The sequence below is a fragment of the Rhamphochromis sp. 'chilingali' genome, assembly GCF_963969265.1.
Source record: "Rhamphochromis sp. 'chilingali' genome assembly, chromosome: 14".
Classification (NCBI taxonomy): domain Eukaryota; kingdom Metazoa; phylum Chordata; class Actinopteri; order Cichliformes; family Cichlidae; genus Rhamphochromis; species Rhamphochromis sp. 'chilingali'.
Genome location: NC_137941.1, coordinates 868,378 through 885,554, shown reverse-complemented (window position 1 = coordinate 885,554; position 17,177 = coordinate 868,378). Strand labels below are relative to the sequence as shown.

At 47.7% G+C, this 17,177-nt stretch overlaps 1 protein-coding gene across 1 annotated transcript; it reads left to right on the top strand.

Annotated features, from left to right (window-relative positions):
* The first annotated feature begins 242 nt into the window (after positions 1-242).
* Positions 243-16,763, top strand: LOC308409656 (interferon alpha/beta receptor 1b-like). Its single transcript, XM_080902560.1, has 8 exons — positions 243-455; positions 9,732-9,870; positions 10,397-10,587; positions 12,782-12,942; positions 13,766-13,910; positions 15,202-15,359; positions 15,514-15,686; positions 15,769-16,763. Exons 1-8 carry the CDS (start codon positions 389-391, stop codon positions 16,010-16,012), a joined length of 1,278 nt encoding a protein of 425 aa, XP_080758686.1. The 5' UTR covers positions 243-388; the 3' UTR covers positions 16,013-16,763.
* The last annotated feature ends 414 nt before the right edge of the window (positions 16,764-17,177 follow it).

The window sequence follows — 17,177 nt, the reverse complement described above, 5'->3', positions numbered from 1 at the left end:
GGAAACTAGCGAGCTAACTTCCTGCTAGCTTCATGTTATGTAATAAATTCTGTTTTCATGGATGCCTGGATGTTAAACTTAATTTTTACACCTGGTAAAGCAGCAACACTGATCATTTTATTAAAGATTAAAGAATTTAGACAGTTTTTAACTCTCAGTGATGCCACAGTGACACCGTCCCAGACCAAGACAACAACAACGGCGCAGACGCGTCTCAGACCGGACGTTGATTGAGGCCCCGCCCATTCTTTTATTTCGAAAACCACGCCGGAACAGAACTCTGTGAATTACAGAGAGAGAGAGATACGTGCCGAGTCAGTCCGATCCGTGAGTCGGTGAGTCTGTCAGTGTGGAAGTTTCTCGGTCCGTGGGTCCTGTCAGCGGCGCGATGTCCGCCGCCCCCCGCCACGGCCTCGCTCTTCTTCACGGCCTCCTCCTCCTCTTCTTCTTCTGTGGTAAGTCCCACAACTGGCTGCGTTAGCATAGCATGCTAGCCTCGGTCCGTGCTGCTTATTTACTTAATTTTCTCCGAAACTACAGAGCGAGGCTCACCTGTGTGCCGCACGGGTCTCTCACCTGCCCGCGGTGGGGTTTATATTTGAGATTAAATGATCGTTTTAGTCCGCAGCTGTTTGTGTGTGTGCGTGTGCGTGCGCACAAACGGGAAGCAAACGGGTTAAACTGGCACGGACTGGCTCGGTGTCACAGTCAGGAATGCCAGGTTGGTGGGGCTGAAGGCTCTACGAAGCAGACAGAGTGTGTTAAAGTGGATAAAATGAGAGTGTGTGTGTGTGTGTGTGTGTCATAAATCAGCGGTGGATGTTATTGGAGTGAAAGCTGTAATTATAATATTTCTGTGCGGTGACACATGATCAGAGAAGCCTGGGTGTTCGGGACATGAAGTCGATCATGTTTCACAGTGGGGGGGATTCCCTCTGTACAGGCGTCCCACGGGGGGTTTTTACAGTGTATTTACCGGACGAAATGTATGATAATATTTCCCAGAGCAGGTTTGGGATGTGCGCTTCGTCTCATGTTATGATTGTGCACAGAGACACGAAGATGCGCCTCGGGCTGCTGGACTGACTCACCTTTCACTTTGTCTTTCAGGATTCTTTAAACGGGAGATAACGGAGATAAAATAAGAGTTTTTATTCAGAGTTGTGCTCCTAAATACAGTATTACAGTAAATATACTCCAAGTATTGCATTAAAGTTGTACTTTGTGTGCGCGGTGTTTTCAGTTTGTTGCCCGCGGCCGTGTCCGTGAGCTTTGATGGCGTCTGTGTTTTCGGGAAACTGATCTGAGCTCACTGCAGTTCCTGATTGTCTGTTCCTCATAGCTGCTGGATGATGTAAATAGCTGACAGGAGAATGAACTCGTGGTGTTAAAGTTTCTGCAGAAATCATCTGTTCCTGGTAAACCTAAATGGGAAGAGGTCAGAGATTTACTCAGGGACAAAACGATTTGACAAACAGCATAAAAACGTCTTGTTCCACTTCCTCTCTCGCCGCTCTCTTCTGCTTTTCTGTGAAAGACTGAGGCTGTGTTCACACTCAGGATAAAGATTGTCGAACAGCACCCACAGAATGAAAATAAACCTGCATGACTGTGAAACCAAACATGGAGGAAAAAGCTCTGTGTTTGCAAAAACCGAAGGCTGTTCCTGTTCCTACGTTTGAAGCATCAGAGCGGCTCTGAAACAGGCAGCGGGGTCAGCGTGCTCTGGTGTAAACGGTGACGGTCAGGAGGGCTGCCGCTCCTCTGCGTTATTGCGCTCACCTTTCGCAGGTGTGTCGATGGTGGACAAACCCCATGATCTGCTGGACGCCCACCATCATGCCACAAACAGGAACTTCAGATGAAGCAGTTGTTCCACACCGCTCACACCTCTGGAGCTGGAACCCTGTGGATCGTCAGCTCACACTGAATCCATTTTAATCAGAGTTCAGCAGGTCCTCGTTCAGCTGCCAGGCGTCTGAGCTTGTTTGACCTGAAGCTGTCAGAAAGGAGGGAAATGATCGAGTGGAAAGTCCTCTTCACAGCAGTTATTCTTCCTTCACCCTTTATGTGACAGAAACTAGAACCACAGGAGTCCGATGTGTGTCCACTCTGAGAAATCAGGCGATAAAGAAGGAAAAAACTTTATTAACCGCCCTGATCTCGCTGTGAGCGCAGAGCACACAGACGCTGTGAGAGCACGCCACTCTGACAGAGCTTCTTCTGTCTTGTCTGTTTTCTGTTTGTTGTCATGTATCTGTTGTGTGACTGCTGTGTGCGAGCGACACACACCTTTTATTGGGGTCAATAAATTGACCTGAATCAGTAAAATGGATCCGAGCTTCAAACAATTCTGTTTTTATGCCGGCGTCATCCAGCCCCACAGGTTCTCCCACTCTCAGTGTGAGGCATAGTTTAGTGTGCACACCTCAGCCTTTGTCCTGTGTGTGTGTGTGTGTGTGTGTGTGTGTGTGTGTGTGTGTGTGTGTGTGTGTGTGTGTGTGTGTGTGTCGTATCAAAATGTGTGAGTACATCATGTCAACAAAGTCTTCATTTGGTGTGTTTCCCTTTAGTGATCACAGCTTCTACTGGTGTGTGAGGGTCGGCTCGTGCAGTGTAGGGTGACTGGTCGATAACTGGTCGATAACTGGTCGATAACTGGTTAACAGTCGGCCAGTGTGAGGCTTGGTGGTGCTTTATGGTTTAACGGTGGCCATAATAGTTTTACAGGGAGTCATTTAGAGTCGGTCAGCCTGGATGAACCTGCAGGACTCATGACTGTCATGACAGGTTCCCAGTGGTCACATGGGTTTAGTACTGATCTGTTTCAGGTGGCTGCTGCTGTAACGCACAGCTCTCCCCGTCAGTGTGTCTCTAGTATTTGTGTGCAGACTCTGGTGCTGTGTGAGCTGCTGATTGTTGTGTGGATTCACTTTCATTTCACTTTGCCTCAGTGTGTTTCTCTCTGATTCATGACTTGAGTTTCACTGTGAGTCTGAGGCCACGCCTGTGTCAGTGGCGTGTCTCTGCAGGCTGAAGGACACTTCCCCTCCCCTCCTCAGGCACAGATCGCACAGACACCGTTTCCTGTAGTTGTGTGCTTGCGGTGGTGAAGGCTGGCACGTCGTTACTCAGGGCGGTGAGCCGACACCCTTTGTTGAGCAACAGTTTCACCTTGAAGTTGTTCTGCTTTGGATTCGCATCAGTAACACGTTTGGCACACAGACCCCCCCACTCAGCTCGCTGTCACTGCACTGCATTTAACTCATATACACCATCAACATGTCCACGCTACACTCGCTTCGAGTACGTTTGATGCTTGCAATGAATTTTCCCGTGTTTCTGGTCCTTCAAAAGTTCAGCAGATCTCCACCTGCAGGGCTGAAAAACGTCAGCTCTGAGGAAACATCGAGTCAGCTTTAAAGCCACTGCAGGAGTCCCGGTCTGAAGACTCGGCCTGTGTTTGTTAAAGCAGCTGTGAGCAGCTGTGTGATGCTTCCTTTAGATTCCTTCTGCTGCGTACAAATAGCTCTGCTGTGTATAAAAGAGTAAAAGTGGTGAGAAAATCAAATCAGTCAGTTCTGTCCCACACAGTCAGTGATTTCACAGCGGCAGCGCGTTGAAACATGAAATAAATGCCGTTCCTGAATGTTGGTGACTTCCCAGTAGAGCTGGGCGATAGAACGATAACGATATGTATCGCGATATAACTTTTACTCGATAGAGAAATTAAGTTATCGCGATAGACCTCGCCGCTCTTGTCCTCTTAAAAAAAAAAAAAAAAAAAAAAAAAAAAGGTCAGCCAATCCAAATTAAGTAGCGCAGAGCCGAACCAATCACAGCCGCAGCGTCACGTCGCGTGACTTGTTACGTACAGCACAAGTGCCAAGCCGCACATGTGTTTGTTTGGGAAGCAGCCAGCGCGTAATGGAGGAAATGAGTGTGCCGACTAGAAAAATCAACCGAGCGTGACTGAAGAGAAAACAGATGATGGTTCCAATGCCGGAGAGATTGTTGAACGGAAGAGCCAGAGAAGCTCCGTAGTGTGAAGGTATTTCGGCAATTTCAAGTCTGACAAAAAACAGAGTAGCTGCACTGTAAATTGTGCCGAAAGCAAGTCTGGAAATACAATAAACTGGTGCATGCGTCACACTGTGCGCCACGTTATTGTTTCGGTGAAATGAATTTCTACAATACTGTTAATTCTACTCTCTGCAGTGTTTAAATGCTTACATATACACACAGTTACTGTCCCTCCACACATACGACTCGGTTCTGCTTCTATGCCCCAGCTTTGTTTACTTTTTCCCACCGAGGCTTCTAGACTTCTGATTGGCCAACATTTCTGCACGGTTAGGAATCTAGCGCCACCTGCTGCTTTGGCATGTTCATAGCAGCGTTTTCCTTCATTTCTGCCTTTATGTGTGGACGGGATTATTTTTTAAAACGTAAACGGAAAATCTCCGTTTTCAAAAACACCCGTGTACGTGTGGACGTAGCCTCAGTCTCTGACTGGAAGCGCTAATTCGTCATTCGGCTTTTGTCAGACTAAAGTAACTGTTAAAACTGTTTGAAAAGCTCAGCTATACAACAAGGAGAGATTGAGAATTTCCTTTTAGTTCTCAGTTTATTTGATATTGACAAAAGTTAGTCAGTTTTGTCTGTTCTTCTGTAAAACAAACTAAGATTTATTTTTAGAATTCATATTTTGTTTCTAAATAGAATTGACAGTTTAGTCTGTTTCGTTTGTTCTATTTTGAAACTTAAACGCTTTAGCAGCTGCCTTTTGTGTAGTTTGCAATATTTGCCTTTATTTATCTGAAAAAGTCTCATGTTCCTTAAGTACATCTACCCTGTTGAACTTATTATGGGAAATAAATATTTAAATAAAAACAAGCTGCTGATTATTTCACATTTTACTTGTGAGCAACGGCACATTTAAATCTTACAAATATAGTTATTTGGCTTATATCGTGATAGATATCGTTATCGCCTGAAATGGAAAAAAACATCGTGATATGAAAAAATCTCATATCGCCCAGCTCTACTTCCCAGGAGCGCTCAGGCTGGGCCGCTGTGTTCAGAGAGGCGCACAACCCAGCGCTGGTACCTTCTCAAAGTGCATTGTGGGTAAACTTTGAGGCTCTTTGTCTTCTCGGAGCGTCGTCAGGCAGATACTCCTCACCGCTGAATAATCTCAGAGTGGCTGTGATTCTGGGGGATTATTGTTTTGTTGCTGTGGCCAGCACATCTGGATCCAGGTGTGGGGGAAGCTCGGTCTTTATCCACAGTTCCTCCTTCACTCTCACGAATGCTTTCTCGCTCATATTTTTATTCTGCTCGGAAACACCTGTGCTTTATTTTTGTCCCTGGGGCTGCTGGGTAAATAATCACTCTCACTCATGGTGCAATAGACCTCAATACTTGAAATGTGCAATTTCACTTGTATTTTTATTTTTATTCCTATTTATTCTATTTATCCCCTTCGTATATTTTATTTATGTATGTGTGTGTGTGTGTGTGTGTGTGTGTGTGTGTGTGTGTGTATATATAATATTCTGTAACTGTAACTTCTGTCGGTGCTGTGCTTTTGGAAACCGAATTTCCCAGAGCAACCCACCCGAGGGATTAATAAAGTTTTATCTTATCTTATATGGATGACGATATAAAAACGTCGTTTCATTTCACGCTATCGTTTGTTTCGTGGTGTCGGAAATAAACTGTTTACAGCAATATTTGTTCATGGTTCTGATGTCACTGTAGTGGCTATATTCATTTATTAAAGTTCTCTTTCTCTTATATTTAATATCACCACACTACGGACGGACAAGCGCCTGTTTTTATGCGTTCTCGTTAGCAACAACGACGGTAACAGCATCGCGTGTCCGCTTGTTTATGTTCCACATAAACCTTTCACAATAAAGCTCAAGATCCTGTTGAGACTTTTCAAAATAAACTGAATCACGTGAAAGAGCAGATTATTTACGATGAGAAGTAAAAAAGAGCCGCCAATAACGATAGAGGAGATTCAGAAAGCGATTGGAAAATTACGTACAAACAAGGCACCAGGCAGTGATGGGTTTCCTGCCGAATGGTACAAGAAATGTGGAAAAGAATTGATACCCTTACTCCACCAGACTCTTAATTGGACTCACACTAAACATGTGATTCCCCCCTCTTGGAGGGAGGCAATTATCACGGTGCTGCCAAAACCACAAAAACAAAGAGAATACTGCCAAAATTACAGGCCTATATCGGTGTTGAATGTTGATTATAAAATCTATACTACAATCCTATCAAATAGGCTCCAGTCGTTTATACCAGACCTGATAGATGAGGACCAAGCAGGTTTTGTCAAAAATAGACAGGCACAAGACAATATTAGAAGGACCCTACACATCATACACCAAATACATAAAGACAAGATACCGGCTGCATTGATAAGTTTAGACGCAGAAAAAGCCTTCGATCGAGTCAGCTGGGACTTCCTGTACCTAACCATGGCAAAGTTCGGGTTCACTACGAAATCAATCCAATGTATTAAATCTCTCTATGACAAACCGACTGCAAGACTAAAAGTTAACGGCTCATTGACAAAGACATTCCAAGTAGAGAGAGGAACTAGACAGGGTTGCTGTTTAAGTCCAACCTTATTTGCCTTGTATATTGAGCCATTGGCACAAATGATTAGACAAGACGCCCTAATAACAGGAATAGAAATCAATAGACAAGAGCATGTAATTAGTCTGTTTGCTGAGGACGTGTTGATAGCCCTCAAAAACCCCACAAACTCTTTTATGCAGCTCACAGAAATGTTAGGAAAATTTGGTACGCTTTCTGGCTACAAAGTAAATATACTTAAAACTCAAGTTCTAATGTTTAATTGTATACCAACTCAAAATCTTAAGGAATGGGAAATAAAGTGGGAGGCAAAAACCCTTAAATATTTAGGTATAAATATAACCAAAAACTATGCCAAACTATATCAAAGTAACTATGGACATATAAATAACAGGATAAGGCAGGATATGGAAAGATGGAATACATATCCGTTAGGATTTAGTGACAGGATAAATGTGATAAAGATGAATATCTTACCACGATTGCTATATTTATTCCTCTCTCTTCCGATAAGCATACCTCAAACCCAATTCTCAGAATGGGATAAGTATATATCTAGATTTGTCTGGGAAGGCAAGCGGCCAAGGGTACGATACACTACTTTACAGCTTACTAAGGAGAAAGGAGGAATGTCGCTTCCTAATTTAAAAGATTATTTTCGTGCTGCACAGATACGCCAGATAACATATTGGTGTAGTGATGATGACGGGGCTCGCTGGAAGGATGTGGAGCTCTCCACACTCAATGTCCCAATCCAAACAAACATGGGTATGAAAAAGACCCCTGAATACGTAACTAAAGACCAAGATAGGAACCCGATAATATCCTTTACATTAAATGTATGGTATGATACAGTAAGGGAATTCAGGATTGGCAAAGAGCTTGGTTTGCTAAAATGGATAGCCTTCGATGAAGAATTTAGACCAGGAAAATTGGATCTTGGTTTTAAAAATTGGAATGAAAAGGGAATCACAGCAATTTGTTTATTAATCAAAAAAGGAGAAATTAAAAGTTTTGAAGAATTAAAACGGGAATACAACTTAAAAAACAAGGATTTTTTCAGATACTTACAGGTGAGAGATTACTTTAATAAAAACATAAAAATAGAGGAAGACAAAATCCATCCTATTATAAAAATAATTATACTGGCATATAAAAGTGTTATTCCAAAAACAGTGTCTACAAATGTTTGATGGAATCAAGACAGGACTCAGCTGTATATGTTAAAGTAAAATGGGAAAGAGAGCTGAGTGAAGAAATCACTGAGGTGTGGTATGAAACATGGAAAGAACATAAGAATACAACTCACTCATTGAGGTGGAGAGAATTCATCTGGAAAAATCAAATTCGCTATTTTATTACACCTCAGATTAACAATAAACAAACCAATACACAACAACAATGTTGGAGGCTGTGTGGATGGGATGAACCAGACCATACACACATTTTCTGGAAATGCAGAAAAATTCACACTTTCTGGGTTAAAATTCACTCAGCTCTCTGTGATATATTAGGTTATATTATTCCTAGAACCTGCCTTGTTTTGTATCTAGGGTACTTGGAAGGTACTGTAGATGTAAAGGATCGTTACCTGGCTAAGATTCTCCTTTTGGCAGCAAAGAAGGCCATCACCAAAAACTGGCTTAAGACAGAAACACCAGGAAAGCAGCAGTGGGTAGCAATTGTGGAGGACATTTTGGAGATGGAGAACCTTACATATAAACTGAAAGTAAAGGAAGAACGCTTTTTGAAGGACTGGGGAAAATGGTTGACGTACAACGGAAGGGGAAAAAAGACTGAACTGAATGAAGATGAGCATACAAGAAGAAGAAAAAAAAAGTGAAATGAACGATGGAAATGTTTGACACCACAGGCATGTTTCCTTTTTTTTCTTTTGTTTTACTTTATCTTATTTTTCTAATTATTATTCTATATGTATCTATATTTTTATACATATATATTTGTTTGTTTCTTTTTCTTTCTAATTTCACTGTCTTGAGTTTGTGACTCTCTTTGTATTCTGTTATTCTGAAGAAACTGTATGCGTAATGGACAGGTGAGTTCTTCAAATAAATAAAATAAAAAGTTATAAAAATAAAAAATAAAAAAAAGCCGCCAGGTGCTAAAAAATCAACCTTAGACTCAAACATCAGAACAGGCTTTTCCCCGCAGCACGCCGTGTGATAAACACTCACAAAGAAAAAAATGTATCGTTTCATGCATCGTTAAAACACTCGACTCCGGGTAAAGGACGCGCAGCTGGAAACACTTCACGCAAGTCGAGCTGCCCGAGATTCACAGAATTTACAGAAATTGTTACATTTTTGTGATTTATATCGTTGTCAGGACGATAGAATTCTGATATCGGGATGTGAGATTTTGGTCATATCGCACAGCTCTATTCTGATCACAGCCATGTGGACCTGATTTACAGCTGCGGGGCCAGCAGCTGAGGACGAAGGAACAACATAAGGGTCATGTGACAAGTTGATGGCTATTTTTCAAAATAAAAGCCTCAGTTAGTTATAGGACCTAGGGATGGATAATTGGGGAGGGAATCAAACACGGGGTTCATGTCCCAGACTGAGGTCACAATGACCACCTGTGGACACCTGAAGACCGAGACTAGAGGCAAGATGGCGGCAGCTGATCTGCTGCGTGTGCACATGTTACAAACCCTCAGACACACACACACACACACACACACACACACACAGCAGGGCTATAGACTAACGTTTACTTCTGTAACTTGTCCTTTTCCCCATGTGTCTGCGATGACACCTGTAACCTGGGTGCACGTGACATCATTACTGGAGGTGGGGTTTATTTTCAAGCCATTTGAACTTTGAACGGAACATCTTCTTTGGGAATATCGTAGGCAATGTTAAACCTCATGTCGGCGTCCTCTGACGACCTGTTTGCTGCTGCCTGAAAGGCCGATGTCTCGGGACTACTTCCTGTGAGGTCGCGCTGACGACACTGAGCTGGAAAGATTTCTGTTTTTCTCTTCGCACACACATGTTGACTTTCTCAGAGAGATAGCGATATAGAACGCATAGTATGCAAACTGTTAACCCCACTCCAGCCAATCCTCTGTTTCTGTCCTGCAGGTGGAGCCGATGGATCCGAGGTGCCGCCTCCTCAGAACGTCATCACGAAGACCTTGAACACCAACTACACACTGAGCTGGGACTGGCTGCCGGGCGCTGCAGGGACCCACGCCGTCACCTTCACCACGCAATATGTGCCGTAAGTCTGAGAATCACGAGGGCGGGGCTTATTTACCTGTCAGACGGTGGACACAGGGGGCGTGGTCCACCTCACCAAACCAGCGACAGGAAGCTGTCAGAGAGGCTTACTGGAAACGGGCTCAGGCTCAGCCATCTCTTCCTCATACTTGAAGCAGAGCCTGAGCCCGGCTCGTGTTTCTCCTCTCTGGTTTCACTGGAATTCATTTGAGACGTTTATTAACCACCTGGCCTGCCATCATGTGATCACATAAAGACCTTTTAACTCCTCGCTGGTATTTTAATACGAGTTTAAGTGTAAGTCAGAGTGTGCTCCATGCCTCAGAGAGCCGTGGAGCAGCCTTCCTCTTCGCAGTTTTCCTCCCTCGTCCCCATCATCCTGCTTCCACAGGCGTTAACCTCCCAGCCCCGACCTATGAAACAGACACGTTTACTGAAACACGGCTGGTGTGTTGCTGTTGTAATTAGATTTGATTCAATGAAAGCTCTCCCTCCACTAATGTGTTTTCATGTTCTCGTATCCTCAGGAGGTACCAGCTGAAGTTTAAGAAGAAGAAGACAAACTGGATCACGGCGTGCAACCAGACGTCACACCGGTCATGTGACCTCACACGGTTCAACCTGCACTACCTGGGCATCTTCGTGCTCCAGGTGCGAGCCACCGTGGACGGGCAGCACTCGGAGTGGGCGCAGACGGAGTTCTGCCCCGATAAGGAGGGTAAGACGAGTGCTTGGCTTTCCAGGAACTGCGATGTGCACATGCTGCAGCAGCGTGTGAGCTCACGTGTGAGCTCACCACAAACCATGAAAAACAAGGTGTTATGACTCAGAGGTGAACAGCCTTCGCACAGTATCGGTGCAACAGCCGAGAGCTGCGCTCAGCAGAGATAAAGATCTCCAGCTTCAAATATGTGACTGTGAATCGTGCGTCCATGTGTGAGGCTCTCATCGCTGCAGTAAATGAACCAGAATCAGCCAAGCAGTCACAGAAAGTCTGTGCAGGTGTTCACTACACATCCTGGGACCTGAGCTCACCTGTTGTCTGAACCATTAGTGTAGATGCCCTCAAGCCCACAGTTCTGACCCAACTTTTATTCAACCAGCGAGTTTTTTTATTTTGTTTTGTTTTTACCCTAAGTGACGCGGGAGTCTCTCTAAGTCGATGTCCAAGAGGTTTCTCAGCTTTTATTTACATTTCAGCAAAAAGTGTCACATCCAAAATGATTCATAGTCTTCTTAGAAAAGCCTTTATTGGCAACCTCGGATCAGTGTTTCGCACTGATCTGCTCCTCCGTCTTTAGCAGTGAGCTCAGGTTGGAGGGTCTCCTCGCCCTGGTCTTTAGCTCATCCACAGAGTCTCAGTTGGGTTGGAGTCAGGACTCTGGCCGGGCTGCTGCACAGTGTTAATGGTTTTGTCTGCTAACTGTTGGTTTTGCTGTGAAATGTCCACTGGTGCCTGAGGCCAAGTCTCTCTGCAGACTGCCTGATGTTGTTGTTGAGAATCTTCGTTCATGGTGGCGTTCATGTTCGACAGTGGGGATGGTGTTCTTTGGGATCAATTAAAGAAACGTCATTGTTACTAAACAACTAAATTTTTTCTTCCTCCGACCAAAACACAGAAGACCAGACGTCCTCTTCTTTGTCCAGATGAGCATTTGCAAAGGCCAAGCGGGTATTTGTGCGCCTCCTCTGGAGAGGTGGCGTCCTCCTTGAGATGCATCCGTGGAAACTGCAGCCACTGGAACTTTGGAAAGCGTGAGATGTGGCCTCGTGACAGTGTGTTATAATTATGGGCTTGGCTGTATTTGCCTAGCTGAGCCTGCACTGTGTGCTGCCTCACATATACCAACATGCAAATATGCAGCCCGAGCAGCGGAGCTCTCTGCATGTAGACGACCGACACCGCGAACGCGTCGCATTGATTTGAGTAATCGAGTATTTCATCGATTGTGGTCTGTCGCCTCACAGTAACAAGGTCCTGGGTTTGAATCCAGGCTGTCTGCATAAAATGGCAAAGCCTTAAAATAAGTATGGTAGTCCACCCCGTGCCCCCCTTTAGACGCAGCCCTGCCATGTAAGGATGAGTCTGTTCTGACGCCTGTGGCTGTAAGTTAACGCCGGGCGATGCAGAGCTGGAACGGGCGCTGCTACAAACACATTTTGTTTCTACCTGTGGAAGAGGCTCCGCCTCTTTGTCGACAGACTCTATCTTAAACTATGACATCAGACTGCAGGCTGCGTGGGCACGCCGCTTTCACACACGTCTGCACTGCAGCGGTTTATTTGTTGTTTGGTGCAGTGATAACATCGAAGCACGCTGTGAGTTATTATTCAGTGCAGCCTGATATCACTGATCAGAGCGAGGCGCAGGTCTCAGGTCGGTGTGGGCGTCTCCAGACTCACCTGCTGGTTTGTACCTGTGCTGATGAAGATGACGGGTCAGGAGGAGGAGGAGAGGTTTATGTAACGCCTGCTGAGTGTGTGATAGTAGAAAATGTTCCTGCTCTTGTTCTTCTCTGTTCAGCCTTTGAATGTTACTATTAATATTTTCTGTTCTTTTCCTCGTGTCTTCATCTCTGTAGACGATTTCAGTTGTTTTTGTAAGATTGCAGTCAGGTGTTGCTTAAATCTGCTGCTGGCGTCAGACAAGCAGAAAGAAAGAGGAAGGAAGCAGCCGACGGGGAGAAACCAGGACAGCTGTCACGTCCTCTGTGCTTGTTATTTCAGCGTTGGCGGCCTGAGCTAAAGTCCAGCTGCAGAGGTTTCAGGCCCTGTGCAGTGAGACAGCAGTCTGCCTGGGCTCCTTCAGTAGACGGTCACATGGTGTTTAAGGACCGCCTCACAGGTGTCAGAGCAGGTGAAACACCTGCTCATCAGGTGAATAAATGTGATCTCCTCTCTGTCCCGTCTAGCGGCTCTGGGGCCTCCCAGCAACGTGACCCTCGCTCCTGCTGGAAGCGACCTGGACGTGGTCGTCACCGACCCGCTGACCAGCAACAACACCTCCATGAGGGAGCACGTCCCCAACCTGTACTACCACGTCCAGTACTGGGAGCGCCAGGCTGATGGGCAGGTAGGAAGCCCCTCCCACTTCAGTATTACCTTTTCTCCTCGTGTGTGTGTGTGTGTGTGTGTGTGTGTGTGTGTGTGTTTGTTCTCGCCTCCCCAAGACGTTTCGGTGGAGAACAGATGTATTTCCTGTGTGAATCTCGCCGTACTTCCTGCCGTACTTCCTGCCAGCTGGCTGCAGTTGAGCAGCGAGCTGAAAACTGGTTTGATGAGGAAGAAACAGGTCACTGCAGCACGTCCCAAAATAAGCCGAGCGCGTGACGAGCGAGTCGATGATGAGGGTTAACGCCACACAAACACGACATGCACGGAGGAATCGGACAGCTCAGAGCCTCACACAGAAACACGGGAACCTATCAGAGCCCACCACATCTGCAGAAGGACCCGCCCCCTCGGGTCAGCTGACTGACTCAGACTGTACAAAGGTGGTCGAGTGAGTAGACGGGACACGTGAGCGTCTCAGGCCTGTGTGTGTGATAAAGGTGATGATGAAGACGTGGTCCAGCTGCAGAGGTGCAGCCTCAGTGATCATGTCGGTGACGGTGGGAGCACAAACGTGTTCAGCACCAAACCCCCAAACGCACAGGAAACCACACAGACGTCACGTTTACACTCGTGGTGGAGTTTAAGTTAGGATGAGACACACAATCACACACAGACACGCACACAGTCCTGTTTGCAGTCTGTCCTGATTGGCTGCAGTCAGGCTGACTATTACAGGACTGATGATGATGATGTCTGACTGCATGTTGATGCTGGTGCGTGGCGGTCCGCTCAGAGTGATGCTCTCTGCCGTTACCCCTCTGACCTTTGCCCCTCCCCCTCAGGCAAAGCGGCTGAGGATCAACACCACCATGGTGACGCTGCCGGGCTTGAAGGCGTGGACCTGGTACTGTGTGAGGGTGCAGTCTCGCGACGACTTCTACTCGAAGACCAGCGACTTCACGGTGCCGCACTGCATGCAGACCGAAGGTAACGCCGTCACTCTCACTAAGCTTGGCGCTCTGCTTCCTGCAGCTGTGACAGCACAGCCTCTCTCTCTCTCGCCCCACTCTCTCTCGCCCCACTCTCTCTCTCGCCCCCCTCTCTCTCTCTCGCCCCCCGCTCTCTTGCCCTCTCGCCCTCGCCCTCTCTCTCTCGCCCCCGCTCTCCCCCCCTCTCGCCCTCCCTCTCTCTCTCTCTCGCCCTCTCTCTCTCGCCCTCTCTCTCTCGCCCGCCCTCTCGCCCTCGCTCTCTCTCGCCCTCGCTCTCTCTCGCCCTCGCTCTCTCTCGCCCTCTCGCCCCCCTTCTCTCTCTCGCCCGCCCCCCCTCTCTCTCTCGCCCTCTCTCTCTCGCCCTCTCTCTCTCGCCCCCTCTCTCTCTCCCCCTCTCTCTCTCCCTCTCTCGCCCTCTCTCTCTCGCCCGCCCTCTCTCTCTCTCTCTCGCCCCCCCTCTCTCTCTCCCTCTCTCGCCCTCTCTCTCTCGCCCGCCCTCTCTCTCTCGCCCGCCCTCTCTCTCTCTCGCCCTCTCTCTCTCGCCCGCCCTCTCTCTCTCGCCCGCCCTCTCTCTCTCGCCCGCCCTCTCTCTCTCGCCCCCCCTCTCTCTCTCCCTCTCTCGCCCTCTCTCTCTCGCCCGCCCTCTCTCTCTCTCTCGCCCTCTCTCTCTCGCCCGCCCTCTCTCTCTCTCTCTCGCCCTCTCTCTCTCTCTCGCCCTCTCTCTCTCTCTCGCCCTCTCTCTCTCTCACCCTCTCTCTCTCGCCCTCTCTCTCTCTCGCCCGCCCTCTCTCTCTCTCTCGCCCTCTCTCTCTCTCGCTCGCCCTCTCTCTCGCCCTCTCTCTCTCTCTCGCCCTCTCTCTCTCTCGCCCGCCCTCTCTCTCTCTCCCTCTCTCGCCCTCTCTCTCGCCCGCCCTCTCTCTCTCGCCCGCCCTCTCTCTCTCTCTCGCCCTCTCTCTCGCCCTCTCTCTCTCTCTCGCCCTCTCTCTCTCGCCCTCTCTCTCGCCCTCTCTCTCTCTCTCAGAGACCAGCTTCTTTCTGAGTCAAAATTGAATCGAATTGATTGTAGAAATTAAAACCGATACCAGCACAGCCTCCACGCAGGGACACATCAGAGGAGAACCAATCAGGTGTCAGAATGTAAACTCGTCCAATCATAGCCTGCAGAGGAGATAAGTGAAGTTCTCTGAGGGTCTGAGAGGGTGGTCACATGGTCTGCCACCATCTTCATGGTGACAGCTGTGACTCTGAAGGCGGAGCACCTCCATCTAACGGCGTCGGTTTGTTTCCAGGTTCGATCCCCTGGTGGAACATCTTCCTGTACTTCCTGGGCTCGCTGCTGTTCTTCTTCCTGATCGTGCTGGGAACCATTTACGGTTTATTCAGGTGCTGCAAGACCATGAAGGATGTTCTGAACCCGTCCGACCAGATGCCCTCCCACCTGAAGAAGGTAGCTTGCAGTTGATGAGCGGGTGGTGTTCACCTGATTGATCTGTTTTATTTAAACCATGAACTGGAACACTTATGATGAGGTGTGATCGGGGCGTTTCTCTGTGATGTGCGCATCATCAGCAGCTCTTCTTCTCTCCTCTGTCCTCCTGCAGTACCTCTGCAGCTCTCCGGGCTCCGACATCCCTCGCCTCCTCACCCCGGACTCTGAGTCTGAGCTGCTGTGTGAAGGTGTGACCATCTGTCCACCGCCCACCGTCCTGGAAATCCACATCCCTCCTGCCGAGGAGCTGGCAGCACCCCCCTCGGGCCTGGAGCCGAACAGCAGGTCAGTGTTGGCGTGTTCATTAGAGAGCGTTCATGATGGCAGATCCGGCAACGCCAGCTAAACCGTGTCTCTGTGTTTGCAGTGTCAGGCACAGCCGGCAGGACAGCAGCAGCAGCGGCGACTCCGGCGTCTACTCCTCTGGCGGCGGCTCCTCAAGCAGCTCTGCCCTGAAGCATCTCAGCGCCGTTCGCCACAACCACATGGGGAGCGATGACATCTTTAAGGGTTTGTTGGACCCTGAGCGGGTGAACCTGCGGGAGATGACGGCCCACCTCAAGAGCCAGCCCGAGGTCGCAGACGAGGGCGTCGTGGACGTGTGCGTCTGAGCGAAGAGGAGACGGGTCCGTGGGAAATGTGTGGCGTGCCTTTTTTCCGCCAGTCACTGTGAAACGAGCGTCTCTTTTTAAACACAAACACTGAAAAAGACTGAACTGCTGAGCCACGCCCCTCACGCAGAAGGAATGAGTCGTGCTGGAGCGTTGCCGTTTGCAGCTGCTGATCCTGGTTCAGGCAGACAGGAAGTCCTGCTGGTGCTGACAGAAACATTCCTCCTTCAGCCGCTACTGTCGTCTTAACCCTCGCCACACAGCTCGACTCTGCGCGCCATCATGCATCACTTTAACTTTCACAGGTAGCTTGCAGGTGCTAGCATTAATCAAAGAGGAAGCAGTTCATTACGTGAGCGCACCTGGCTACAAGCATGACATCTCTGCGGGCGGCGGCCTCTGTGTCACTTTCATTTAATCTCCGTTTTACCGTAACAGCACGTTTTATTCTTCCATTTATGGTTCTTATAGAATCTCTGTTCTGGTAACTCTTGCTTTCTTTATGGGTCTGTCTCACCTCCATCTGCAGCTTATGCTCCGCCCACATGGTGATGTAGAAACCGAATCTGTGGCATGTATCAGCAGGACAAATCAAACAGTAATTGTAATCAAAGAAGCATCAGTCGTGTGGTTTGACTTCCTGCTCTGAATCGCCCCGCCCATCTGCTGACCTCTGTTAACCTTTGTATATAAGCTTGTTGTGCAGCTGTGTTTACAATCAGAAACTAAATAAACTCCTGAAAAAACCAAACTCGCTTCATGTTACTGTGCGCAACATCTTCTCGTTCCAAACCCTCGTTTCACATGTTTGATGACGCAGTTCCTGTGACGTCCAGCAGAGGCAGCAGTGAGTCAGTCCCCATAAACTCCCATGTTTACAGCAGCAAAGAGCCTCTGTGCGGACTCAAACTCACGCCCCTGCGTTTCTATGGTACACTGTTGCCCAACAGTGCAAAAACATGAAACGAGTGATTTTTCACGTGACAGGCGTTTGCTCTGCTGCAGAGCTTTTCTTTGGTTTTTTCCACGTCATGAAGAAAAGCTTGAGTGTCGCTGATAAACTGCAGCCGGTTCTGTTCCCGTGGCAGAAATGTTGGACAGGTACGTGAAAGCTCGACCAAAGCTGCACTTTCCTCGGGTGAAATGACCTGAGAACAGGAAACAT